At 49.2% G+C, this 12,884-nt stretch overlaps 1 protein-coding gene across 4 annotated transcripts in view; it reads right to left on the bottom strand.

The window, feature by feature from the left end:
• TSC22D1 (TSC22 domain family member 1) overlaps positions 1-10,709 on the bottom strand; it is a gene marked incomplete at its 5' end in the record, with an annotated part of 78,121 nt that extends 67,412 nt beyond the window's left edge. For 3 of the 4 annotated variants that reach the window (XR_014696113.1, XR_014696114.1, XM_084530026.1), the window contains one exon: positions 6,938-9,777. Coding sequence is in view for 2 of the 4 variants with exons in the window: in XM_084530026.1 (XP_084386152.1) it covers positions 6,938-9,777 (2,840 nt within the window). Of the gene's footprint in view, positions 1-6,937; positions 9,778-10,284 lie in introns of those variants that run through there. The other variant, XM_084530027.1, reaches the window with a different exon arrangement.
• Between the last annotated feature and the right edge of the window lie 2,175 nt (positions 10,710-12,884).

Here is a 12,884-nt window from a genome sequence, read left to right as displayed (position 1 = left end):
CTGTACAATACCTGTAACCCCCAGCAAGGAAGGTTAAAACAGAGAGCAGTTTGTTTAGGTAACAGCTCTACGCTGGACAAAGAAAAATCACTCCGACTCTTCTGGACTATTGCTGGCCCTGAACTGCAAGAAAAAAAATACAAACAGGGATGAGAACTTCAAGCTTGAATGCCTGCAATATTTAGCCATACATCCTGCCTGTCAGAGGTACTCGATACCTGAAGTCTCATCAACAGCATGCACCTCGTAGCAGTACAATAAACACTTAAAGAAAAAACATGTTAAAATCCCATAAAGGCACACACCAGGCTAAGTGAGTTACTAACTGCCCAATAAAAGGTTAAATTACCGATAGCATTAAAACAGCTTAGATGAAGTCAAAACCACGACGTTAAAGGCTGTGGAGTAGGAAAAAAAAATCGTGAGTCACATCTGAAATACAAAAATTGAAAGTGTTTGCTCAGAGAAAAGTGGTAAGTAAGCCTAAAGAGTCCCACTACCTAATCAAGTGTTTGTGAGTTAGGATGCAAGTATAAATATTTCCATAAAACTGAAGGGGTTCAGCTCTTAAAGCACAATGCTGTGTTTCAGCTGTGATGAGTCATTCTTAATCTCTGCACAGCACCAAAGTGAGAAACCCTCATTTAGTAGGTACCAACAAGTCGTTTAGTTTAGTCCACAAGGTAGCTAACAATGATAAAACAGCCTGAATATCACGGCAAGAATCTCACATTTGCATGTATAGGATCGTTAGGGTTGACAGGCAGTCTCTGCCTGTCGAACACCAGGAACTGCTCGATCTCTCTCAGTGAAGTCTGGCTTCAATAGAAGATGGAGACTTCTGCACAGGGCTGCACCACAAAGCAAATCCTGCTTCAAACACTGCTAATTCACACCAGGTGTTTGGAAGCTTGCACCAAAACGGGCTGATAAGGGCTTCTACCCCACAACTGACTACAGCATAAGTAGTATCTTTGTTAGCTAATTCCCCAGTGCAGACCAAGAGTTAAATTTCTCTAAGACAGCAAAACCGTAAGGACAAGATGCCCTGGTTTGATGCCATATTATAGTAATTACACTGTGTTTCCATCATTCAATTCCTAACTCTGTAAGTGTTTTAGAACAGGCTAAAATAAACCGAGGGGTATCTCCAGTCACTCAAGAGGTCTTTCCATCTTACCTTTCGGTTATGGTTTCTTGTACAATCACGCTGACAATGAACTAGTTCCTTATTTACAGTGATTGTTACCATGAAATAATTTACTTAATAATCTTGCCCATGATTTGTGCTCTGTAAAACATGCTTTTGCTTAATATCATTGCTTTTGGTGGTTCAAGTGCAGTAAATGACAGGTAGAGGCCCATTTTTAAGCAGTTACCAGTATTTGTTCACCTAAATACATATTACACACACAGCACATTTCATTCTCATAAATTAATCAAGAAGAGAAGAGAACGAGGGCATAAAAATCAATGAGAACAAAGACAGAGCATTCTTTTTCAATTCTTATGCTTTACCTACACTGAACTGCAGACCCAGATCACAAACTATTCCAAAGAAGTCATGCCAAGAACATTATTATAGCTCTCTCCATAGCATAGGCGTGCTATCCACGTGTCTTTTTACTTGTGTTTAAGCAAGCTACATTTTAATGTCTCTCTCCCACCCTCATTCGTGTGATTTTGCTTACCAGGGAGCATCACAGGCATTGCTCTGCTGTGGCATTACCTAGGCCATGGTGACCGGTGAGGCCAAACCACTTCACTCCCAGTACAGACTGACTGGCAGATCCCAATTTCCAGTTCAGCCTGTCACTTAAGGAATGCAAATCCTGAGAAAGCAACGAGTGCTTTTCAGCACTGAACACTTCACCTTTTGTTCATTGGTTTTCACACCCACAGATATTTAGCCTGCTTATACACTGCCGATCCCAAAGAGCAGCCAAAACCATAGTGCTAATGAACATTTGCTGGAAATCCCATTAAAACCCGTCTGCTCTTCCTGTCTTTAAAGGACACAACACCAAGCATGCAGAAAACACATCCCCAAAAGGGAGACAGCAGGAAGAGGTCCATCCAAACAGATACCAAAACTTTTTGCCTGCATTGAGTTCACCCTTACTGCATCTCCACGGTGCTGGCAAAGCAGCTGCTGTCATTACCCAGGGAGAACTGTGCTAACTATCCCAAAATGTGGTTTGGGATAACCACAGCCCCAGTGGCACAGAACACAGCTGACGAGTTACAGTGAACCAAGGCTGCTGCAGACACAGGGGAGCAGCACCCTTGTGCCTACAGCTGGCCAGCAGACACAAGAGGTGCAGACCCTCAATTCCTCCTCCTTCGTTTGAGCAGAGAACCAACTGAGTCAATTCCGCCAGTGCTAGGGCATTTTATTCCCTCAGATGAAAAAAGAAGCTGAACTTGCCAGCACCACACAGCAGTAACTGCATTTTCTTCGCCAAAGTACTCTTCACTCGCGCAATCTGTCATTAACAAGGAGGGTAACTTTTTTTTTCCCAAGTTCCATAAATAGCCAAATTGAAAATATGAACAGACTTTTTAAAAAGTCAATATCCAGGAATTCGAGTGGTGTCATTTTTAAATGACATGACTCTAAAGCAAGCTTAGCCTCTGGATAATGGAAGACGGTGACACTGCCACCAGGCTGCACCTAAAAAAAAATAGTGACCATAAATCCATGCTGAGCCACCATAAACGCTTTGTTGTGAAGCATCTTCTAAAGGTTACCTTCCTCCTTTTGCTCAAATATGCAGAAGCAATCTTCACAGCAAATGAAGAAGTCCATGTTAACTCTAAACAGCATGCAAAAAAGCAGTTATTGCATTAAAAATAACATTTAATCGAAGCTTCCACTTGTGCTTCAATATGTTCATCCATGCTGCCTACCAACAGCTTCAGCAAGAACCCAGCTGCATCTGTAAAAACCTGACCAACCTTCCTACTTGTGGATATGAAACCTCATCCAGTTTCTAGAGTGTACCCTCCCTTTACAAACCACTACTAGTTACTACTACTAGAGATTCTTAAAATTCAGTTCACAGGTCTTTCAATTCTCATGTTCAGCTTTAAAATCCCAGTTGCTCCAAAGATTTAGCAGGCCAGAACAGATACGGTATAGAGAACATCTCCTCCAAGAATGCCTTTTGCTGTCTGTTCTGCTGTAAAGATGTCTTCTACTAAAAAATTCTCTTACAAAGAGAATTACAGGAGAGATTGTCAGCTAATAAAGAATACTTCAAATATCTATGCCAATTTTATGCGTTTAGCATCTCTTCCTCCTTCCTCTTTTGCTCCACTGCTAGATGAAACGCACAAGCAGGTGAAAACAACTTGCATCAGATGAAAGAATGAAAGCAACTCCACAGGAAACGTCAAGGACAGGGAGACAGTTATTAGTTCTCTCATCTTTCATTCATAAAATCTGCTTTTGAGTAACGGGTACTCAAATTCAGTTTCTGAAATTAATTTACAATAGCCCTTAGAAATGGCATAAATGCATTCATTTCTAGTTTTTGTTTAAATTACTGCTGAATTGGAAGATTTATATCCATCTGTGCGAATTCTTACTGCAAATGCCTACAACATAATAAAGCATTGTCTATAAAGATGTAAAATTGATATATTTTGCAACACTAAGTATAAATACTCAAAAGAACTTGCTGCAATATAAATATGTTTTCAATACTTAAAGGTTTCAGAAGCATCAAAATAAAAAATCCTCTTCTACAGTTCCAGAGATGAAATACTGAGCTGAAAAGACCAATGTCTAAAATGGAGAGAATTCAGTACCAGAACTGAATACATTGAGGTAACCACTGCAAATTTAAGGGAGTAACTCTGTGAGAATCATATTTTAAAATGGGCTCATACCATGGTTCAAACTAATCAAAACATAATATAACATCCAAAAACCTGGCTGGCATTTTTGTAGATTGAAATATCAGAAGAGAAGTCTACCAACAGGTAAACATCTTATGGCATACCTGACAGGCTGAAGAAATATTAGTCGGAAGAATTTATTATTATAAATACAGAACCTGACTGCATTATTTGTATCCTCTTTATTAAAGTTTGTAAATTAATTTTCCATACGACATTCTGCCAAGGAGATCATTTTTAATATCTCTTCGAGTCACACCGGTGATTAAAAAACCTGATCCATACCGGGGAAATAAAGGTTGCTGTTTTCAAAGCAGATACGCCCCACGCTGCCTTTATTTAAAAGGCCATGCCCTGATAGCAGGCATCAAAAGAACTGCAAACAGCATCCTAAAAACGAGAGCTGAAGGCTTAAAGATACCGGGATGTCTTTAAGCACAACTATACGCAGGTTTAACGAAAGCTGGGAGTTAATCTAAACGAGGTATTACATAGGTCAGATGTTTCTTCAAAGGCACACTACATGGAATTTTACAGCTTCTTCACTGGCCCAATTATGTCAGCGCCTGCCTGCTTGCCTCCCCTACCTTCTCCCTTGCCAGGTTTAGAACCACTAGGGATGTATTGATATAATTTTAAATGAGATGTATGGGTGCACGAGGGAGAGGGAGCAACCCGGATTTTATATGCACGCACTTACAGGTATTTATTTATTGTGTATCTCTTCCTTTAATGTTTACGTACACTTACAACACACTACCCCTTTACCTCCTGTAAAACAGGGAATAATCTGACAAACAGGCAAAAAACCTCTCAAGAGTACTCTAGTTAAAGACATTCAATAACCAGAGAAGTAAATGAGGAGCCAGAGGGTAACAGCACGTCCTGTGCTACCTGTAGGGAGTGACAAGCTCTGAGCTCCAGACCAGAAGAAATTCCACGGTCAAGACAATTCGGTGCTTGCCCTGAGCCTCCCTGGAGCAGGAGCAGAAGCCATCTCACCAAGTTTCCAGTTTTACAGGCAGAAGCTCCACCAGAAGTCACCCGAGCAAACTGATCTCCGCTGCCATGCAGAACACACAATTATTTTTGGTCTCCATTTAACAGAGTCACATCCTGCTCTGTGTAAAGCAGCTGAATGATTTTCCAACTGCAGCTGAACAAAAGTATAGGCTACCTGGAGATGACAGATAGAACAAAGACACAACGTGCATGGGAGAAGAAAGGATATGATCTTTAGCTGGCCAAATAACAGAGGAAGGAGGCATTTCTGGCTATTGTTACCCTGAGGGATTTAAACATGCTGGGAAAAGCTACCAATCATGACAAACAGCTAACATATGCTCTTAAAATCAGGGTACAATCACATGCTAGACGTGATTTTCCAAAACACCGGGTATCAATGAGCTTAAAATTCTCTAACTTAGCTAGGATCTCCTGAAAACTTAGGGTGTTTTTTTTTCTTCCCCAATCGGTTGGTTAAAAAAAAAAAAAAAAAAAAAACAGGATCAGTGTCCGAGTTTAGAAAGATTGAAGGAAGGAAAAGCAAATAGAAAGTTTGAGAAAATCGCCTGCTAGTAGCTACAGTGGTGACACTGTGAGCTTGAACACCTCCATCTGTCTTCTACCATCTTCACGTATTTATCGACTAAAAAACACAATCAAAATGAACCAGTGTTGGAACTTGTCTTCCAGCACTCCTCGAAGACAAGCTGCTACTCATTATAGCTCCCTGGCATCTTAGAAAGATGTGATGAAAGCCATGAAGACAGTCAACACCTCATGATCAACATAATCAGGGACTGCTGATAGAGTTAGTATTTTCGATATTAAGCAGCCAGCCTCTCCCAGCAACCTTTTTTTTTTTTTTTTTTAAATAGAGTTTGGCCACTGATATTTCTCTTATTTCCTGCCTCCCATCCCCACCTTGTAAATATTTGGTGTTGTATCTCTCACCTCAAGTCTCAGCTTTTCTTTACCAGTGCTCTTTTCTGCCCTCTCCCCATTTTCAAGGTAGGTTATTTATTTTGAAGTTATCTACTTCTCCCACTAGCATCGTTTCTTCTTAGCCAAGAAGTTCCTTGGGAAACCACCACAGTCTTCCGGTCCATTTCTAAATGCGTATCACCAGAGGTCCTCGATAATTAGGAATTTCCAGACATAATGAACATTAAACAATTGCACTGTAAAACTGCTGAGAAGATCACTTTACCCTGAGCACGCAAGGGCCTTCTGCAACTGACCCAGCTTCTTTGCACGCACCAAGAAACGAGAATATTCACAAGCACACACCATTAAGACCAAGCAGCCTTCATTTCTTTGAAAAAAGTGGAGGTGGGAGACCGTGTAGCTTATTACTCTGCACAACATAGGTGCACCAGACTCAAAGGCTCGCTGCCCCTCCACAGGCCTGAGCGGCTCCCACAAAGGATTGCTGCTTTGAAGCAAAACCACCAAGACCAAAAGTGCCCCGAGTTCAATTTGAGGAGCCACAACAGCGTTGCTGAATCTCCCTTTTCCCACCAGACTCATTTGCCTGAAGCATCTCTTGGCTGTCAAAGAGAAGGCTTCTATATATACACACCGCAGCCTCGCAACTGGTTCAACCTGAGTGAAGGCAACACTTGAAAAGAGAAGCTGAGGCAGGATGAAGTCTAGGCTTGTGGAGGAAAAGTCATCCGCCGAAGAATAAATATTAATTATTTCAGCATAATAAATAATCTAAACTACAATCACCACCAGCGTACCCACATTCCGCCGTATTCTTTTGTCTTCCTCTATACAATGGGAACATACACACTGTCACAGACTGTTAAACACAATTTACCCACGCAGTAGTTTCGGAGCATAATCAATACAAGCCACCCCCTCACGAGAAAAACAAGCATTTTCATCTCGCACCTCCACACGCTGGGACCCGAGAAACGCGATTTTCAGACAAAAACCCCGCGCCGCTTCACCTCACAGCACAGCCGGGCACAGAGCTGTGCTCGAACCCCGGGCTGCACCTTTGGAAGAAAGTTCCAGGCCTTACCTCTCGTCCTCACCATCTACGAGGGGCGTCGTCAGCGGCAGCACCTTCAGCGGGAAGAGGGAAGCGGAGGGCGGCGCGCTGCTGCTGGTGCCGTCGGCGGGGGCTCCGACGCCGCTCTCGCCGCCGGCAGCTTGAGGTAAACCAACGAGGGAAGGTTCTGTGGGGCGCCTGCCGTCCTCCATCTGGCTCACGACCGACTGGGCCAGCGATTGTGCGGGGAACTGGGCAGAGCTCAGCGGTATCTGCTGCGGCACACTCTGTGCCACCGGCATCCCTATACTCGTCGGTAGCAAGGGAGGCTGGCTAACGCTCCCGTTCGGCACGGCCGAAGCCTGAGCCATGTTCTGGGGCTGTCCCAAACCTATAGAGGCAGAAGGAATGCCAGGAGGCACGGCCGAAGCAGCTTGACTCGGCGCAGGAACAGTACTAGCGGAAGGTATAGGGCTAACTGCAGGCAGCTGCTGGCCGCTCATTCCTTGCACCACCGACTCCACCGCTTGCGCCTGCGGCTGCACGGGCAGCAAAGTGTTTTGCTGAGCCATCACCATTTGCTGGGGAAGGCCCGAAGCGCCGGCCTGTAACCCCGGCTGCATTATCCCCGCCTGCACAGGCTGCACCACTTGCGAAGACGGAGGAGCAGCCGCCGACGGCATGCCGGGAGGCGGCATTTGGTTGGCAGCAGGCGCCGGCTGCACCACGGCGGCCACGCTTCCTTGCTGCCCGACGCTCAGCATCTGAGCCGCCGGAGCGTGCGCCACCGGCGGGGCCGGGGCGGCAGCGGGGTGAGCTTGGACCGCAGGCTGCATGCTCTGGGCCTGGGCCACGGGAACCGGCGGCCCCGCTCCTACCGCGGAGGAACTGGGCTGCATGGCAGGTGCCGGGGGCTGGAGGATCTGCTGGTGCTGGATGTACTCCGGCATGGCCCCCGGAACAGAGTTTTGGTTCACCGGCTTGACGTGAGCTGCGGCCATCGGCGGAGGAACCGTTTGTTGCTGCTGCTGCTGCTGCTGTCCTCCTGCGTACTGCAGCTGCTGCTGCTGCACAACCGGCAGCGTCTGCACGGGCTGCGCCGGCTGCGGGTACGGCAGCTGCTGCTGGGCCATGCCCTGCATGGCAGGCTGCTGGTGGCCCAGCGCCGGGGTCACACCCAGGATGTTAACCGGGGCCGGCTGAACCCCGGGAACAGCGGCGAGAGCGGGCTGCGCGGGAGGCTGGACCCCTGGCTTCTGCTGCGGGTAGTTTACCTCTTGAGAATGCAGCTGGACTTGTGCAAGCTGGGATTGAGAAACACTCTGTGGTATACTCGCTGCTGGAATTGCCGGAGGAGCAGCGCTGCTAAAATCCATCTGCTGCGGACCCACACCTTGAAACGCTTGCTGCTGTACCACAGTAGGTGCTCCCATTTCTCCACTTCCCACACTTTCTGTATAGTGACTCAGTGTGCTTACATTGCTGCTAACAGAACTCCCACTGGTGCTCTCCCTTTCAGAAGTCACTTCGAGCGGGTTTTGTTTTATCGTCTCTACTGCTTTGTTTACTGCTACTCCTTCTGCAACTGCAGCAGTGTTTTCTTTATCATAGAACTCAGTGCATGTCCATCGACCTTTTTTGAAAGGTTCGGAACTAGAATCTAATTTTACAACTCTAAACCTTGACGTGCCAGATGCAGGCTGCTGCTGGCTTGATCCCACTGCCATCCCTGCAGTTGGATTAGTAACATTGTTAATGACACTAGAGGAAGCACTCGTACCATTGCCAACACCACTCAAGATATTCACATTAACATTGCTGCTAGTTCCAGACAAAGCATTTACATTACCAGTACTTGTGATGTTGCTTAAATTTATAGTACCAAGCACGCTGCTTGCCACGCTAGAGCTACCACCGCCCATATTATTTAAGGTACTAGTTCCAGAAGCAGGACTTACACCTAGATTGCCAGGAGTACTCGTAGTGCGGATATTAGACGCGACAGATGCGGGGGAACCAGTGGATGATGCAGCAGAACCCGGTGCGGTTGCTATAACATTGTCAGAGCTTCCAGTTGTGGATAGTTTTCTAAACGACGGACTGGGTGGCGGTCCTCCAGAAATCGGGGCACTGCCCACCCCAGGATGCGATGGATGATGGTGTCCGTGGTGGTGGTGGTGAAGATGATGGTGGTGATGAACATGATGGGGGTGAACGCTTCCGTTGATCACGACGCCCTGCTGCGGGTGATGAGGCAGAGAAGGGTGCTGCTGAGGAAGATGAGGCTGGTTTGGAGAAACAGCCCCAGGAGTCTCTGCCTCCTGGAAGTTATTTAAAGTCTCTTCAGAGGAGCTCCTCTCGGGTTCTCCCAAGTCAGTGGCCCTGGATAAAGAAACATCCAAGATTTCTGAAGAGGACAGGTCTTCAGTGTGGGACTCATCCAGGTCATCGTAGCTTTCGGTGTCTTCGGCTATGCTGTTATTAGAGCTCATGCTAGCCGATATTTGAGCAGGGGTCACGCTGGTAATCTGGAAGCCACTTTTCTTCTTCATCTGAGCTCCAGCCTGCGCGAGAGGCTGTGGCTGGAGCTGAGACTGCGAGAGGAGGTTCAGGCTTTGTGGAGGAGGGGGTGTCGGCTGTGGACCCGCCGCCGCCGCCGATGCTGCAGGAGATGGAGGCGGCGGCTGGACCAGCAAGGGCGGCTGATAATCCTCGGCGGAGAGGGCAGCGCTCCCGCCGCCGGTACCTGGTGCAGTGGGAGCCGTAACGCAGCTGCTGCCGCTGCTACTGCTGCTGCCCCTTCTAGGAAACATCGCCGGGTGCGCCATCTTCCTAGCACTAATGTCTGCGGCTGAGTCAGGCTGGTGCATTGTATCGGGCGGATTTTAAGAGCGCGGTCCCCCGGCACGGAGAGAGACAGACAGACAGACAGACACACGCACAGTTAGCTGGGCGGCAGGGCGCAGACCCCACACAGACCCCCCTATAACCCCCCCTATAACCCCCATTCCCCCACCACCACCCGCAGCGCAGGGGCTGAGCCGCCTCAGCACCGCCGCTCTCCTCCCCCTCTCCTCCTGCACAGGGAGGGGGCGAGCACCAGCCCTGGATGTGACACTCCCCAACCCCCCCACACCCCTTTTACCCCCTCAGGACCCCCTCACACCCCCCCAAATCCCATCCCACCACCACCACCACCACCACCGACCTCCCCCGGCCCCTCCGGCGAGGGGAGGCGATGCCTGCCTCAGCCCGGCCGAGCCCCTTCCCTTTCCCCTTCCCCTCATGGAAGCCGGCAACCGGCAGAACCGCCCCTCCGGCCCTGCCTGCGGCCAGGGGAGGAAGAGGAGGAGGAGGAGGAAGGCGCGGATACGTACGGGACCGGCGGCAGCGGCAGGCAGAGCCGGGCAGGGCCATCCCCGTCAGTGGCAGCCATGGAGCTGAATCATTTTGGGGAGCCGAGAGACGGCAGCAGCAGCAGCAGGAGGAGGAGGAGGAGGAGGAGGAGGAGGAGGGAAGAAAAGCGGCAGCCCGGCGAGGAGAGCAGGGAGGGAGGGAGGGAGGGAGGGAGGCAGGCGGGCGGGCAGCCGCTCTGCCCTCCCTCCGTGTCTGGCTGCCTCCGGGGGAGGCTCCGCTCGGCTCCGCTCCCTCTTCCTTCCCCCTCCGCCTCCTCCCCCTTTATAACACCCGCTCGCCCTCCGCACAGCCCCTCTCCCCTGCCTGCTCTCCCCCGGCCCCTCGCCGAGCCCGGCGGGGAGGAGGAGGAGGAGGAGGAGGAGGAGGAGGAGGAGGAGGAGGAGGGCGCTGCGCGGGGCCGCAGGGGGTTGGGCAGCGCTGGCCCTGAGGGGAGGGCAGCCCGCAGACGGCGTAAGATGGCGGCCGCCGCGCAGGCGCGCCCGGCCCGGCAGACATAAAGCCCGGCGGGACCGGGGACGGCGGAACTCGGCTGGGCTCGGCTGGGCTCGGCTCCCCCCGGCGGAAATTGCCGAGCGCCGCCGAGCCCCCCCGAGCGCCGAGGAGGGGCGTAGCGGGGCTGGGGGGGGATGCGAAATGGCGGCCAGGTGCCGCGGTCCCGCAGCGTGACTGTGCCTCACATGACCCGCCTCCCTGCCCCCTCTCCACCATCCGCGGGTTTATTCACGTTATTCATCACCTTCGTCTTCATTCTTCATCCCCTCCCTCGGTCCAGAATGTTCCTGTCGCCCTCCCTCCTCCTCCTCTTCCTCCTCCTGCCGTGCGCGGCGCCTCGCCCGTCCCTTTGTGCCGCCCGGGATCCCCTCACGCCCCGACATGGCCGCCGCCCCCCTCAGGTACCCCCATGCCCCACCGGGTGGCAGGAGGGCCCGGGGCTGCCACCGCTCCCTGAGGCGGTGTGGGCGCATCGAGCAAACGTACCAAAGCACTCCTTCAAAAAATGGTCACCCTTCACAAGTACCTTTTTATCATTAAGTGAAATTGAGGTCAAGTCCACCGCAATCTCTCTCTTGCTGTTTCAGCACTGAAGACCTCGTGGCCTTCCTCAGATATAGCAAAACTCAGCCATCTCCATCCCCTTGTGGCTTCAGCTCTGCCGTGTCCAAATCTTGTCTTCTCCTCAACCTGGCGTGGCTGCTGTCTGATCCCTGAAGGCACCAGGTGCTTGTGTGATGGCCAGGAGATCTTCCATAGCATCTACAAACCTGCTAGCATGCCCTGGTGAGCATCCCGCAGGTGGGGAGGTATCTCACAGCAACACAAGCCCAACAGATTCACACCAATTCAATTCACCAAATTCACAGTAATTTCATTGTCCCACCACTCCTGTCATAAGGACCCTCTCCAGGAGCACTCTCAGAGCTTGCTAAATTGGCTGTCCTGCTTTCCTACAGAGGGGGAAAGGTTCACACCTTCTCGTCCATTTCTCCAGGTGGATGAAGTGTGCACCTATGCCAGGAGGGGTGCTTGTGTGTCCCATTTTCTGGCAGCACATCCTCATCTCCAGATATAGTCTTTCACGAGCTGGTGGAGATAGCTCAGTCACCTCTTTGAAATTACTATGTTGTGTGTGGAACAATAAAACATTTGACTGACTCGGACTAATTCTATAGCTTATTTGTGAAAGCCACCACTTAGGACAATCAACAGGACACGTGGGGGAAGAAAAAAAAAAAAAAAAAAAAAAAAAAAAAAAGAATTTGGTGTTTACTGCAGTGAATATGTAAATATGTTGTGAAGAGTAGTAGAGCTTTAACAAGAGAATATGGGAGAGTCCAAGCTACTATATCACATAGCTGAGTCATTAGAGTTCTTGTGGGAGATGTAAATGTGAGTTCCTTGAGGCAGAGAGGAGATTTGAGTCTCCCATGTTCAGTGTGTGGTGTTTAATCACTGAGGTACTAAAAATGCTGTTTTTCTAGCTCCGTTTTGTGAAAAGGGTGAGGTTTCAAGGTCACGCACAGTGGGAGTTTCTGCTGCCTGTGCCTGAATCTCAGCCTTCCATCTTGTCTCACCCTGTTAACTAGATTATCCATCTCTCAGTCAGTGTGAGGGACAGGGGTAGCTTTGAGAAAATCCTGATTTTTGCATCCTAATTGCTTTTATATCTGGAATGCAGACGTTCAGCTCAGGTCTCTAGGTACCTGAAATGTAGACTTGCAACCCTTGCTCCTTCCATGGCTCTAGCCTGTATACAGACAATGCTGAGTATTGTGAAGCCATTGGCATGTAATTAAATAATGTTCTGCTTGTTACGAGAACTAGGCAATATTATGTTTTAGAGCTGATAATCAGAACATATTGAATACCATGCTACCTGAACGTGTTGTGAGCCCCATACCAGAAGGCATCTTCATGTGACCCTCACAGATTTCAGGAAAGCGTCACAAAGATGCCCGTGATCAGTCTACATGGAAATTGATGCAATGCTGAGGCCTTATTGATGAGATACTCATATGCCGAATGCTAAATGTGTGTAAACATTTTTGGGATGAGAGCCTGA

The sequence above is a fragment of the Aythya ferina genome (assembly GCF_964211825.1).
Source record: "Aythya ferina genome assembly, chromosome: 1".
Classification (NCBI taxonomy): Eukaryota; Metazoa; Chordata; class Aves; order Anseriformes; family Anatidae; genus Aythya; species Aythya ferina.
Note: the sequence above shows the minus strand (reverse complement) of the source record. Positions and strands in the feature narration are given on the sequence as shown.